General features: G+C 38.9%; 1 protein-coding gene across 3 annotated transcripts in view; it reads left to right on the top strand.

Moving 5' to 3' along the window:
• The first annotated feature begins 249 nt into the window (after positions 1 to 249).
• The window catches only part of LOC120718561 (zinc finger protein 638-like), a 33,785-nt gene continuing 18,288 nt past the window's right edge, over positions 250 to 15,746 (top strand). For all 3 annotated transcript variants that reach the window (XM_040007092.1, XM_040007095.1, XM_040007094.1), the window contains exons 1-6: positions 250 to 299; positions 8,848 to 10,739; positions 13,911 to 13,972; positions 14,460 to 14,723; positions 14,844 to 15,031; positions 15,325 to 15,524. In XM_040007092.1, coding sequence (XP_039863026.1) covers positions 9,246 to 10,739; positions 13,911 to 13,972; positions 14,460 to 14,723; positions 14,844 to 15,031; positions 15,325 to 15,524 — 2,208 coding nt within the window. In that variant the 5' untranslated portion in view covers positions 250 to 299; positions 8,848 to 9,245. The remainder of the gene's footprint in view (positions 300 to 8,847; positions 10,740 to 13,910; positions 13,973 to 14,459; positions 14,724 to 14,843; positions 15,032 to 15,324; positions 15,525 to 15,746) is intronic.

The following is a 15,746-nucleotide window of genomic DNA, read 5'->3' on the forward strand; positions in this document are numbered from 1 at the left end:
CTTGGTCCTGTCTTTTTATTTCATTTCTTTCATTAGCTCATATTGTGCTAATATTATTGTTTTGGTTAGTTCTCTCTTTTCAACATTCTTTTTTTATTCGGCTTTTCTTCGATGTCTATTTTTAATCTTTACTGTTTACGGTGTGTGTGTGTGTGTGTGTGGAGGGCGGGGGGTGTCATAGAAACGTCGTCTTTCAGAGGTCGTGCTTTTATTTTGAAGGCTCGTCTTTCAAACCGGAACAGACAGCAGAGGAAGTTTCCGCTCATCAAAGCAACAGGAAAGCAAAGCCATAACGAAAGGTAGGAAACAAATGCCATAAACAACCTGAGTTTCATTCTTTTACTCACAGTCGGTGTTTGTTGGTCTGTTACAGCCTTTAGACTCACTATGAAAAATGTGTTCCGCGTCTGTTTTGTTGTTAAACGTAAGGCTAACTTTATCACAGTGCCACTGATAACTTGGCTCAGGAGTTTGGCGTTTGCGGTCCTTTTTAAACATGATAAAGATCAATAAAGTCAAATGAAACGTTAATATTAAACTATGATTAGGTTAAAAATAAGGTATCACCGCTGTTGGAGTTTTTAAGAAGTTTTTAGGTCTTCTCCGGAGGGCCACTATTCACCACTAGGGTCAAGCACCCTAGTGGTGAACTGAAACATGTTGCTAAATAATACTGAACTTTACGTGTCAGATCAACCTAGAGTCAAAAGTTTGCCAGACAGTAAGCAACTGAAAATGTTTTCAGATGTACCAGTTTCTTATTGCATAGACCAGTGATGAAACACAAGTCATTATGCTGCAAATACAGGGTGTACTTCTGACCCAGCTGGAATATGCTCCAGCACCACCACACCCTAAAATGGATAAGGACTTGCATCACTACATGAAGAAAATCTTAGCCCAGTATTTACTATTTATGAGCATTTGCATTGTCTTATGAGTGGAGTCTCCAATACTGGAAGTGCGTTAGATATGAGGTTGTTTTGGAGATTGTGTCAGTCATTTTAAAACAGCGTGGGGTTTACTGAATGGTTCGTTTTCTGCCTTTAGGCCGTATTCTGCCCATGTGTGTGATGTCTATGCAAGATTTGTCTTGCTGCAAAAGTATTCTACTGGAATAAACATTTTAAGCATCTGATTTGTATACTCAAGCTAACATTTTACACGTTGTCCCTCATGTACATTTAATATCATTCTTTATTTATATGTTATACTTAGTGTTTCTTGTTTTAAGTCCTCATAATTTGTAATAATGGTTGAGTTTGGTGTTTTAGATCTTATTTGGACAGTTTTTTTTTTGCCAGTTGTAGTGGTGATTGACTGACAGTTTTAACCTCTCAACTTATAACGTTAATGGTTTATTTTAGCTGTTTAACATACAATCCTGCCCCAGGAAACTATATCATTCTACAGCATATTATACTTTTTCATTTCCATGTAGATGATCCCAAGCTTTTGCCATCCATAGAGTTAGATGACACACAGTAATTAGTTAAACTGCAGGGAAGTCTTAAAGACTTGGATAACCTCCAATGTTCTGCTTCTAAATTCAAATAAAAAACATTTCATCAATATTAATTACTGCTAATTATAAAACATTGCTAACCATTACCTCCTACCTTGGATGTTTACGTTGAACACTAACAAAATTAGTTACTTTGTAGTCTGTAGCTGATGACTGATGATGGGCTATGTAAAGACTGCTAGAATATGTTGTAATTCAAAATCTTGCATATTGAGCACACTAAACATCTATGAGCACATCTAAGTATGTAACTGATTTTAAAAAGTGCTGTCTTTAAGCAAGCAGGAAGCTGGATTTACACTATGATCATCTGACAACAGGCTGTATTGACCTCAATCTATAATTCAGAAATAACCTAATATTTTACATTTACTGCTCGATAGGATTATCCAGATGTGCAATGGAAAAGAGTCGAGCATTGCACTTTTCACTGTGACTTTTACCCACTTTTTATGTCTTGCAATTTTTCAAAGGATTTGTCTTTCTATAATTTGGCCTGGGAGGGGGACACATGAGTTAGGGACTTCTTTTGCAGTCGTCATTTTCTGCCTGGGTGTTTTTGCTTGGTTTGTCTACTATTGAGTTTCCTGGCAGTTCAAACTTTTGGGCAAATTTGGCCTTGAGTAAGTGCATCATTGATAATCAGTAAGCATTTCTGTCACATATTGTCATTAGGTTCATAGGCATTTTCCCAGAATGCCTGATAAGGTTTCTGCTGTTTCACAGTTTATCACTGTCTTTCACAACCTTGATTTCTGCAAAAATTTAAACAACAAAATGTTTAAAAACAACACATACAATGGTTTTCAAATCTCATTAACACATATGTGCTTCACAGCATACAGTCCTCAAATGCAGGTTAAAGCATGCTCATTAAAAGAAGGAGCCATGTGTAAACATGTCATCCCACTTGTAATGGGCTGTGAGGCAAAGTGGAAAAAATGTTCTGCTGTCAGATGAGTCAAATCTGAAATAGACAATTTGTCCTTCTGAATAAAGAAGACAAGGACCATCTGCCTTGTTATCAGCACTCAGTTCAAAAGCCTGACAGTATGGAGGTGCATTAGTGCCCATGGAATTGGCAGCTTGCACATCTGGAAAGGCACCATTGTCATCAAAGGCATATACAGGTTTTGGAGAAACATGTTAAAAAAGAGGGGATTCTCACAGTGGTAAACATCAAAATTAGTATCAGTGTCAGAGCTACCATAGGGCGAGTGGTAGCGTTCACCCTCGACAATTTGCCACTCTCTTGCAAGGCCAGAATAAAACCACTCTACCAAAAAACAATAAATAGAATAAATATATTCAGGCTCTGTTTGATTAAGCTCAACATACTGTCTCAGAAGAATCAGTGGGATCTGAAACTCAGTTTATTTGAACTGCATCAGTTTAATCCCATTGAGCAGAAATGACAGCAAAACATGTTGTTTTTCAAAATAAAATAAAAAAAATTAAAGAAAGCTGTATTTCTGTTATGTCACTAGTCTCTCTTCCTAATCTTCCCTCCTGTTTTTCTCTGTGAGTGTGATGGAGCAACACTGTGTTGGTATGTCATCTGACTGTAAATGTACAAATATTAATGGTTTGCCCCACATATCCTCCTGAGAACCAGCCTATTAATGTATGAGTTGTTTTGTTTGCTTTGGTTGCATGTTTGCATGTGTGATAGCAGCAGGTAGCAGGAGAGTGTGGTTGCAATCTGACTTAAGGGGTCAGATCAGGCAAAGAAAACCTCTTTTAAAGGGATGCAAAGGATGTAGCAGACTGTTAACTTCTCACTGTGCTGTCTTCGCCCAGCTGTTTTAGAACTAGGTGCAGCTGCACGGTGTACTGACCGTGAAACAAAACTGAAAGAGGAATCTGGTGCACTCCCTGCTTTCAGCATACAGTGCATGATATCAGGGCACGTCAGAACAACAGATTTCTATTACATGGGGGAAGCCAACGGCAAAGCAGCAGCAGTTTGAAGGTGTTTCACACTTGACAGACTAACACTTCTGTCTTTGTATGTTTGTGAGTTATATCTTTTTCTTAAATCTGGTGGAGTGACTGAAAAGCTCAGGTAACAATGCTTTGGGTTCTTTCTTGCTCACTCATTATGTTTTGTCTGAGAGACATTATGTAAGATAGAACCAAAGCAAAATCCTTCTAGCCTCTATTTGCTCTATTACACAGACAGAAAGATAAGGTTTTGCTAACATCATTTCAATTCACCAGTCAAAGCTTAATGCACTCTGAGCTCAAATGAGAAGAGTTGAAAATAAATTAGGAATAACACCAATACTTTGTTTTTAAGTAATAGTGTTTTTAAGATAATCTTGGTGCTTCGGCCATTTATTTTTCTGCTAATTTATTTGCCACAGCATATTTTATAAACACCCAGTTGATCAGCAAAGTTTAAATCAAGTCTGATATTGAGAGAGAAATATAATCTGTAATATCTGCAGCACGTTCTAATCGCTCTAATAGAATATTATGGTCGACAGTATCAAACGCAGCACTGAGGTTTAGCAGGACAATCACAGATCACGCAGAGATGTTTCCAAGTTTCACACAATACTTTTATTTCCCATTACTCTTATAGATGCATCTGGAGATCAGCACACTGCAGTCCTATTCTAAAGGCTGATCTAAAGAATTCCACACAAGTCATAACCTCTGATCTCCTCCCCCTACAGTAAAACACACATAGGAAAAACACTGGTACAGTGGCCAGGGGTGCTGACACCCTGTCCCCCATCTCCTTTTAAGATAGTGTGCGTTTGCCCTTTGTCTGCCCCTCACCCTCAGTAAGTGTTGTGTCCTGCCCTGCCCTTGGGGTGGGGGTTGATTGCCCTCCTGCCTTGCACCCCAATTCTTTGTTCCCATTCCAGGCCTGTTTTCTATTTTGTATTCTTACCCCCATTAACCGCCATATTATAAACTAGGGCTGGGCGATATGACCCAAAATTCATATCTCGATATTTTTTACCTGGACGGTGATATAAGATATATATCTCGATTTTTTTTTTTTAAGCCATAAAGTAAGAACAAAAAGAGAGTTCTTAGTCAAAGCTGTGTCCCAGATGTCACACAGGCACTTTTATTAACATAGAGCATAGATTTACATAAAATTTACTCAAAAATAAATTATGAGCATTTATTAAATAATAATGCTCCATAAATAAAAGAAAACAATGTTGTTTTTGTGCATAACAAAAAGCTCACAATTGTGCAGTCAAAATGTAAACTAACAGATGCTGAGCATAATAACAAAGACAGATTTCACAGCTGCTCTGTTCCCAACTTCTACTGTGTGACTGACAGCATTGAGTTTGAAATCCTCTTCGTAACCACGTCTCTTAACAGGTGCCATTTATAGTCCTTATACACAGTTATACATATTACGTTGAAGCACAGTACGTATCACTCCCCGAAGGCTCCTCGGTAGCCGTAATGCTCTGGCAATCCATCAAGCGGTGCAGCACCGTAGCTTACCAAAGTCGTACTAAAACATTTTTGACAGATTGCTGAGCGCTGTGTACCACATAAAATCGGTTCGCGGCCATCAAGCACAAACAGAATTCATACATAAGGCGCGCTGTCAACTTTTGAGAAAATGCAAGGATTTTAGGCTGTGCAGCGCCTCTGGGCTGCATGGCGTTAGCGTGGTTAGCTCGTTAGCGTGGTTAGCTAGCTAACACGTTGATGGCGTCCAGCCCCACGCACGGGGCGATGTGCAGTAACTCGTTAACGGAGATTTGCCGTGTCCATCTTGTCGCTTCCTGCAGGTGAAGTGATGGGGGAGGAGGGGGAGCTGTGTTCAGTGAAGGAGGTGCGAGGCCGAGTAACGTTGCGTAAAGACAAAAGTGGACGAAAGAGAGGCAAACTTGCGGCTCCACAAGTATAATTATAACGTAACATAGACTATATCGATATAAAGGATATTATCACACCTTATATCTCGTATAAAAATTTATCGATATTTTTTTAAAAACTCGATATATCGCCCAGCCCTATTATAACCCCCCCCCCAATATTCAACTGTAAATACAGTGTGGTATGTTTCACTAAAAGCCTTTTCCGCAGCAGGCATTTTGGCTTGTCACTGTGGAAAATGCACCACCGCATTTTATGTGTGTATTATTCACATTCTCCAAAGGTCTCAACGTCTAACACATTCATGCCATTGAAAAGCCGGGTGATTGTATCTCAGGAAGTTGGAGGAAAAGCAGACAATTCTAAAGGTAGCGGAGCCTTTTGTCTCTTCAACCACTGTAAGAGATAGCAAGGGAGTGTGAAGACCAAAGGTGTGAAAACAGCTGCGTACTGCCTTTTGTTTCTGTAGGAAGTATTTAAACTTAGGGCCATTCTGGGCTGAAGCAGAGACTCTGCCAATCAACTGCCCCAGCAATGTTGGCTTCTCTGACCAAGCTTGGGTTTTTGTTCTTTTCTGATGAAACAATATTAGCTACTGCTCACCATTTGTCTGCAGGCTTTATTAAATAGAAACTTCCACAACAGTGTAAGCGCCTCTGGTCTGTTCAGGTGGCGTGTTCAGAAAACCTTTGTCTTGGCAGCCATTTTTATTTCCCATGAAATGAAACTACTAAAGGAATTAAGAGTGTCTCGTTGTGGGAGATGATCCTGTTATATCTCAGAAGTCAGGTTGTAATGTTGATGTGTGCACTTGGTGTAGGAAATGAATTAATATTCAGGGTTGCATAATCCTGATTAGGCAACATAGAAAAAAATGTCACGGTTGTTCAGGTAATCTTGTAGCAGTAAGTGTAAAATGTATTTATTTTTTAAATAACTTCGTTTCTTGGCATGTGAAATGGGATGTCTTTTATTCATCTTGCCACATTTCATTATGTTTTTCTTCCAAGGAGCCAGACTGTATTAACATTTTTAAGTGCTCTTAAGCAATAGTTTTCCACACTTTCTGAAGGTCTTTCAAAGTTCTGCTTTGGACATTGGCTTCTTTCACACTCATTTTCAGTCCAGTCTTTGTACCTGACCATTTCATAGGTGTTTTAAACATTTGCTAAGTCACTTAAGACCAGAGATGGGCAGTAAGGCATTACTGTAACGCGTTACTGTAATCTGATTACTTTTTTCAAGTAACGAGTAAAGTAAGGGATTATTAACCGTGATTTTTTTTTTTTGCGAGAATGTGTCATGACAGTGACGTAAGCGAGTGCGACGTTCGTGACAACAGCTGTGTGCAGATCAACAATGGATAATATATCGAGTGCAGGAGAGAATATGAGCGTGCAGCGTTTAAAGCGTGGAAGTACTGACCTGATTTTGAGTTTGATTCCATAAAAAGTGACAAAAACATTAGTGTCCGTTGTGTGTGGGACGAAAAAATCTTTTTACAGCGAAAAAACCCCCTAAACTTCCGAGCAAGCACCGAGTGCGCTACGACGTAATGGGAAATTCACAGAGAAACTCGCGGATTCTTCCACTGACTGCGGCACACCTGCACCAGGGTAAACCTCCGCCTACCCCACTCCTGCTTTACAGGTGAAAATAGAGCAACAGGACAGCTAGTCTTTGATTTTATTTATTTTCTGCTGTGTTTTACTTGCATCTATTTGAAAGAGTGAGTGTAAACACAAAAAACTATTTTATTTTATGTGCTGGAATGTGCAGAAAATAGGTTTAAATGTTAAACAAATTTCTTCCAGTCAGAGAATGTTGCATATAATTTAATTTTTGCTTGATGCATAAAGTTAAAAGACTAAAACTAATAAAACAAGTTTTAAAAACAGACGTTTCCATTTGATTACATTTTGTATGATGGATTATGTATCGCTTTATCACCTATTCAGGTTGTAAATCGTGTTTTTTACAAGGTAACTAAGTAACTAATTACTAATAAGTAATCAGTAAAGTAACGGGATTACTCTTTGGGGGAAGTAATCAGTAATTAGTTACTGATTACTTTTTTCAATTAACTTGACCAACACTGCTTAAGACTGATCTATGAATTATTCACGCATGAAAAAAATTCACTCATAACAGACAGGTTAAAAGACCCATTTTAAAATAGGAACTTTTTCACAAAAATATATTTTCTTATATAATTTCTTTACAATCTGGAAAAAACTAACAAAGCTAAAGATAAAACTGTTTCCAGATATAAAACTGTGTTTTTGCACCAATAAGGTAATTCCCAAAGAGTTTTTAGCTGAACACTTATACATACAGTGTGTCCTTAAAAATTTAGGAAAGTGGGAAACCTACAAACTAAAAACTAGGAAAACACATCTGACACAGGACCTAAGAGATACATCTGGAACTTCAGCTGATCTATCTACTGCTTACTAAAGCCTCATCAGAAATGGTCTCAGGGGAAGGGTGACTGTCTTTCTTAAGAATGTCAGGATGCCATTCTTAAGAAAGGGAAATGGGGAGGAAAGGCTGAGGTATGCCAGATTACACAAGAACTGGACTGGAAGTCAGTTGCAGTGAGTCTTATGGAGTGGTGAATCCAAACTTGAAATTTTTTTTGTTCAGCCCGTCATCAATGTATCCACAGGAGATCAGGAGAGAGGTATAACAGTCGTCATTTACAGCTATCTGTAAAACACAGCGGAGGTTCTCTCGTGGTTTGCGACTCCATTTCAGCCTGTGGTCATACTCAATATTGTCAATTAAATAAACCCTGTGTTTGCCTTATTCTGTATTTTCATGTATGTTTATATTTTATTCAATAAATATCTGTATGCAATTTCCAATTTTTCTTGTGACAAATTGAGAATAGAACAGTAAAATTAGCTGCTTGGTTTTGGATCACAGCTGATCCTTGTTCTGCTTCAGAAAAGTAAACTGGTCTTGCATCTGCTGATTTGAGTGCAATTCAAACTTAAAGATCTCCCCAGAAAGGGAATACCTCTTTAGCTGCAGTCCAAAAGGTCAAGTTGGACTCTGTCTAGTCGTAAGATGAGATCTTCCCTGTGAAAGCAACTGCACAATATTGAGGATTTCCACAACCAGCTGCCAGAGAAGCATGAGATGGTAGAGGCCAAGGCTAGCTGGTTGAAGCTTTTAGAATAAGAGAGGGGTTTGTCCACTAGTAAATTGATCATAATTGGCATTGTTCTTTCTTACAGATAGAAATTGAAATACTTTGTCAGACATACTTAGGTGGGTCTCATTGAAAGAAAGACTAAATAAATGTATTCTCTATGTCATATGATCTTCTTTCTTCTCTTCACCTATCATTTTATGCTTTTGCCTGCTTTGCTTTTTGTCCGTCTTTCTTTCTTTTCTTTTTTTTCCCCCAGAAAAGACCCTGACATGATATCAATGACATCATTTCTATCTTGCAGGACTGAGCAAATCAGGACAAGACCATGCAGGTGATGAATTCCATCGATCCAAGAAATTGACGCCCACACCAGTTCAATAACACCATTTTCCATTTTTAATTTTTCAACTTTTTGTTATTTTTGAGGGATAGTATCTCTTCTTCTGCTCCAGGGCCTCTACAAAGGCCACAACATTGAGAGCTTCCAGGGATCTCACTAGTGATTGAGGAGAAGTTACCTTGGAGTTGACTCTTTTGAACGTCCACCTTGCACTGATATAGATAAATGGCACTCTTGTAGTTGCCTGTTGCCCTAGCACCTTACCAACAATATTCAACACGCCATCTCCATGTCTAACTGCAGCATCCTCCTTCCTGGCTACCCCAGCCCTACATAACCTTCTGGAGGGTGATAAGATCATGTCCCATCCCATGGATAACACCCATGCCTCTGGGAACCAAAGTTCCAACCAGGGGCAGTATGGACTATCGGATGTACATGCAAGTGGGGACCCTAACAGGTCTATGACTCTGGCTGACTCTCAGGACAGTCATTTTACTAGCACACCTAGAGATGAGTTTCATTCATCAATCACTGAAACAAGCAATCCGGTGTCTTCGCTCTCTCAAAGACTCTCTGATGTTGATAGCGGCATGGACTGGTTGCCAAACTACAAAAGTGAAATTGAGGATTCTTCTTCTAAATTCCATGCATCACCGGCTTCTTATAGAAATAAAAGCAGTCATGACAGTAGATTTGCTGCTCTGAGTGAAGGAGAATGTCATATCCAATCCATTCCAGGTTTAGGTGATTATGACTCTCAACTGCCTGACAAACCTGTGGCTGTGGCAGAGTCCAGGTACCCTCAGTACACATCAGAAGAAGCTGCTAACATCCTTTTGCAGTTTGGACTTGAAAAAGAAGACTTGGAATATCTGATTTCTTACCCCGAAGACCAGATTACCCCTAGTAACCTGCCTTTTATCTTACAACAAATACGCAATCAAAGGGGTACTTCAGATCTTCAGCCAACCACCAGTATGAGTAGAAGGGACAGGTTTAATACAAAAAGAGGAGAAGAGATGTGGCAGGATGAAATGTCACCTACTGTTCAACCAAGTAAAGTGATTGACTCTGGACACACTGCCAAATATACAGTAGATGAGATTGGGAAGAGCAGTGACAAGAGAGCTAGCAATGGTGGGAGTAGAAGTATGTTGTTGATGGACTGTTATGAGAGTAGCAGCCACAATAGAGAACCACTCCAAAAAAGTATGATGGAAGGGAAAACCAGTACGATGGTTTCACCATTTGACCTGCAGGATACTGTTTCCAGTCTGAGCTCAGTCCAAGTCTGTGTGACTTCTCAAGGCAGTAATGCAGCTCAACAGATCCAACCAAGCCGGTCTTCTCAAGAAATCATCAGCTCTTTTTCTCCACCGAAGAAGGACACAGACTCAAGATTTCCTAAGATGTCTGAGGTCTCCAGGCTAGTTCTCTTTAAAGAACCAGAGACATATCAGCAGTCAGCCTTAAAAACTCAGCCACCTCTCAGTGTGGTCTGTGTTGTGCATCCCGATAATGATTACATTCACACCAAGGGAGAGAGTACAACTCAAGAACAAGACTCTAAGGTTGCTGAACCGATGAACAAGAAGCAGCATAAGTCGACACAACAACAGCTAAGAAGGCAGAGTAAACAGATCATGAATGCTGCTGCAAAACCAGTTTCTCTACTTTCTTCTCCCCGAAGTACCATAACTATTCCATCTTCCAATAAGCAGTGCTTGGCAAACAGGGAGCTTTCAAAGGCTCTCCCAACAAGGGCCATGAAGCAAGACTATGCTGCAGCCACACCAAAAATCTTTCCACATACCTGTTCTCTGTGTTTACAACAATGTGCTCATATGAAGGTGGGTGGAAGAGTATACTCTGTTTGCCCTTGTTTAGGAGGACAAGTTTTTTAAGATTACGTTATTTTGATTGAGTTTCAATTTCATTTTCTTTTCATTTGGAAGAACTGATGGCTGTTTGTTGAAAAAAAAAAAAAAAATCTATAAATGGTACTTTCAGTTGATTTTAAACATTGTTTCACTGAATCAGTAATATTGACAAAAGTATTCCAGTAAGGTGTGCACCACAAGCTGTAAGCTGTGTACCCATTAACAAAAACAATATGAAATTTTGTAACAATATAAGGAAAGGAACAGTTCATGATCCAAAGAATGTCACATTTGACAAACATTGTAGAAGAATTGTGTGGCTACTGGTAGAATGAGGAGAATAGTCTCAGTGACTGCTGATTGAGGTAGCAGATGAATTAATTGTACAGTGCTGTACTCCCCGCTCAATTTTTAGCCAAATGATGCAGAACTGCAAAGATAGTGTTTTCACAGTGCAAATGGATAATGAAATAACTCAAGAATTTCTCAAGGCAAAGAAAATAGGTATTGAAAAAAGAGAGAGACACACAAACAATTAGCCATTGAAGGTGCCTGCAGTAAAGGCAGAGCATCTCAAAGAAGGAAACAGTATTTGGGAGTTCGTATGGGTTCAGGACTTTAGGAAGTCATTATCTTTTAAGACTATGTGCATTTGTACAGTTACTTTTGAGCTTCTGAAAAAGTTTGAGATAAATTAAGTCTGAAAATGAATCGGAATTCAGCCACATCAAATCTAGTGGCATACTGAGGAAAAATCACAAAAATTTAGCAGTTGTCCAAAAACTTATGGACTGAACTGTAGTTACTTCTATGATTATCATCTATCATATTTTTCAAAATGTAATCAAAGTCTTTGTCTATACAAATGTATGACATGCTTTTTGAGGTTTATTGCTTAGTGCTGTTTCCTCGACAACCTGGATATACGTCCAAGTTAGTGTTGCATAATGTCACAGGGCATCATAGTGATGAACAAAATTTGACTGTCTAATGCTGCAGTCACACTAGGCAAAACAGTGTTAGGAGACTGCGGTACGACTCAAATTACTTGGCCCATGTACAATGAATTTACATTGCCTTTGACATAGTTGCTTCGAAGATGGGGATTACTAAGCCAGTTGCTGTCTTCAAAACGTTGCTGTATCAATACTATAACAAAGTGGCAATAAGACAGAACTTTTCTGCTACCAGTTTGTGTGTGAATGGGGTCGAATTAGCAATTATATGCCATCTCATTGTAGTAATATGCCAATCAACTGAGATAAATGATAGAAAAACGCTTATCTGTTGCTGTCTATATAAACTGAAATGTACATAAACCTGAATTTACATTAAGAGTTCAGCCAGAACCTCATAATTCTGAAACAGAAGTTTCCTCCACAAACAGATTTAGTTGCTGCAGGGTGGCAATGTAACTCCAAGTAGAGCAGGGCGATATGACCAAAAATATTTATCACGATATACATTTGAAAATTTGCGATAACGATATAACTGACGATATAATTGACACTAGACAAAATACTTTACAACCCCACAACTTTATTAGTGCAAAAAAAAAAAAGAGAAAACATCAATGTATTTTCACTTACACAAGCAGCTTTTTTAAGTGCATTAAAGTTATATAAAAACGTAACAGTGCAAATGCAAATTCCTTGCTGACAGTTTAACCAAAAGGCATTTCCAGTGGAAATTGGCCGACATATCCTCAGCATAACCATGTATAATATCCACAAAACGTAAAAAAGGTTATACACACACAATACTGTAATATTATGTTGAAGCACAGTACGTATCACTCCGCGAGGCTCCTGCCTACGATAGCCGTAATGCTCCGACAATCCATCAAGCGGTGCGGCTTCGTAGCTTAGCAAAGTCATACTGAAACATCTGACAGATTTTCGAGCACCGTGTACATAAAATTGTTTCGAGGTCAGTAAACACAACCAGAATTCATACATAAGGCACACGGGATTATAAGGGGCACTGTCGATTTTCAGAAAAATCAAAGGATTGATTTTAAGTGTGCCGTATTTTCCAAACAACACGGTAATAACGACGGCCCGCTAGCATGCTCTACCAAAAATAGTGCTTTGTTGTGTATCTAATGGTTGAAAGCCAAACCAGTTCCACACCACTGAAGTTGCAGCATTTTTACAAACCTATTCTGGTTCATCCGTTTCATTCAATGATCCACTTTCGCTCTTCTCATTCTGCGTCGCCGCCATGTGTGTATGTAAACAAAGGCAGTGCACATGCGCGTTTTACCCATATTCTATCGCATAGGTGTCAAACTTTGGCCCGCGGGCCAAATTTGGCCCGCAGCCTAATTACATTTGGCCCGCGAAGCCATACCAAATTACTATTAGAGCTGGCCTACTGGTATTATACAGCTAATATATATATTGTTTACTATTAAGCTTTGCTTGTTCCATATTCAGTTTTTCAGCAAAACGTGTTTGAGTCCATAAGAAAAGATTCATTCTTATATCTGGAGGAATAAATATATTTCAATAAATATTAACGTTAGCCTGCGACTTTGTTCCAGTGTTGAATTTTGGCCCACAGTGTATTTGAGTTTGACACCCCTGTTCTATCGCGATATTTCATCTTCTTATCGTTGCCCAACATTACACCGGTAGTACCGTGAACAGTGTGATATAGCCCAGCCCTAACTCCAAGTCATATAGACAACAGTTTTTATGTAGGACTATAACTAGAACAGTTTCCCAACCTTATTGGAAAGAAATGAGTCACAGGCAATTTGTGATCATGGGTCAGTCAATCCATAATAGACTGTAGTTGTTTGTAAACTGGTTACCTTCCATTGGGCAACCTGTGTAATTACATTGTGACTAAAGATGGCCACACAGAGGTTTAGGATATTGCACACTCAACCTATGGGGGAAACCAACTACTTGGACCAAAAAAAACAAAATTAAAATCAGTGCAATCACTGGATGACCAGCAGTGTTTGTTTTTTTTCTCCCCTGCTATTTTTACTACTGCATTTTAGTATGACTGAGCCGTAAGGGACTTGAGGCCACAGTTGTGTTTATTTGTGTTTTCAAATGGTAACTGAACTGAAGGCTGGCGGCATTAAAACTGATAACACTACATTTCTTCTTGTTTTCTGTGTCTTAGGATTGGATCTTACACCAGAATACCAGCATTCATACTGAAAACTGCAAACTCCTCCAGATACAGTCAGTCTGTCTTCCTTTTAACTACAAATTTTAAAGATCTTTGTCCTTTTTTTTTTGATTGATTAGTGAGAATCACAGTTTTTCCAGACCTTGTGGGGTAGACTCGACAGAAACCTCCTGATGTAATTTTATTTTACTACTTCTAGGGTGTGCTATATGTTCCATACCTTAGGTCCTCTAAAGCAGTTTATTTGACAGAATATGAGCCACCCAAAAACATTGTTGATAATCTTTAAGGGTTAATCAGTTCTTTCAGAAACCATTCTTTAGGATACCTCCTGTAGTTGCTTTTGGTTTTTAATAGTTGCTGTTTGAAATAGCTTTTCTAAATTTTATTTTCATCCCACTGGTACCCAGAGTGGGATGGTAGTGTAGTACCATTGTCAAGGTAACAATATTTGTCATCAGGCAAAAACCAATCACAGAAGCTTTGCAGCATTTCCTTTTTATTTGTTTACCCGTTCATTTCTTTATTAATATCCTTTAGTGATGTAGGCACAGAAAACAATCCCATGCCCTCCACATCTGCTGAAACTTCCCAGCATCGTCATCAGAAAACCAGACATGAGAGTTCTCGCTCTCGCTCACACAGCCCACGCCAAAGGCATGGCTCAAATGGAAGAAGGTGTAGCCCTAGTAGCTATTCTTCTCATTCACACAGCCCTCACAAACACCACCACAGCTCTGAGGGTAGAAGAGAGAAAATCAAGAGTGGATCACGATCCCCACACAGCTCCAGACATACTCACAGGTACTCACTAGTTGGAGACAAACATTAATATCAGCATTTTTACATGTCAGAAATATTGCTAATATCGCTTTCAGCCGTTTTGTCATTTTTAGAAATTTTGAATTTGATTTGTCCTTCCAGCTCACCACGTTATAAAAACCCCAACTCCTACCGTCATCAGTCAGACCTGAGGAGCCATGAGCAATGGTCTGACCCGAGAAGAAGAGATGAGAAACTTAGCAGAGGCCTTAAAAGACAGCCATCAATGGAGAGGTCATCCCCTCAACCAAAGAAATTGAAAAGTACAATGAAGCTACAGGACACTCCAGGTCTGATAAATTGCAAACATTTTGTATTTTATAAGTTAACCAAGTGCACAAGTTGGTTATTCTGTGGTTAATTTACACTTGCTAAACACAAATATATTACTAGTTTATACTGTAAAAGATAGAGGAAACCAGCCTCAACCAGATATTTTTTTTGTGTGTTTTCTTTAAAATTGACTTAATAACAATAAATAACTTGTGTTGTTTTCAATAAAGTGCTTTTGTAGCTCTGTATTTAATCATATTGGTAGTGTACAGTGAAAGGCTGTTTTTTTCTGCCATCGTTGTCCCTGCAGATGTTCAGTCTTTGCCCGAACAGCCTGACTTGGAGATGGTGGTGAAAAATTTGGCTCCTGTCTTACTGGATGAGCCATTATCAACTGCTGCCCCTTCATTGTCATCCTGCCGTCCAGCAAGAAGGGAATTGACTTCCAAGACCCCCGAAGCTAAACCTATCTTCCAGAAGAGATGGGCAATTTTCTCTGCAAAACCTAAGGTTGGTGTGTTTGTTTGGTTACAGGCAGTTAACATATGGTAATTTTGTTTATGTGAGTCACTGCTCAATGCCTTGATCAGTAACAATGTGTCAGGAGTTGCTGCTGATTTTGTAAAGGCTGGACACCGATGTGTTCATCTACAACAAATAATATATTTAAAAAACAGCTGGATTCATCCTGTCATGATCACATCTATATTTGGTGTAACTTTGTCTTTTTTC

The sequence above is a fragment of the Simochromis diagramma genome, unplaced genomic scaffold (genome assembly GCF_900408965.1).
Source record: "Simochromis diagramma unplaced genomic scaffold, fSimDia1.1 OVJJ01000531.1, whole genome shotgun sequence".
Classification (NCBI taxonomy): domain Eukaryota; kingdom Metazoa; phylum Chordata; class Actinopteri; order Cichliformes; family Cichlidae; genus Simochromis; species Simochromis diagramma.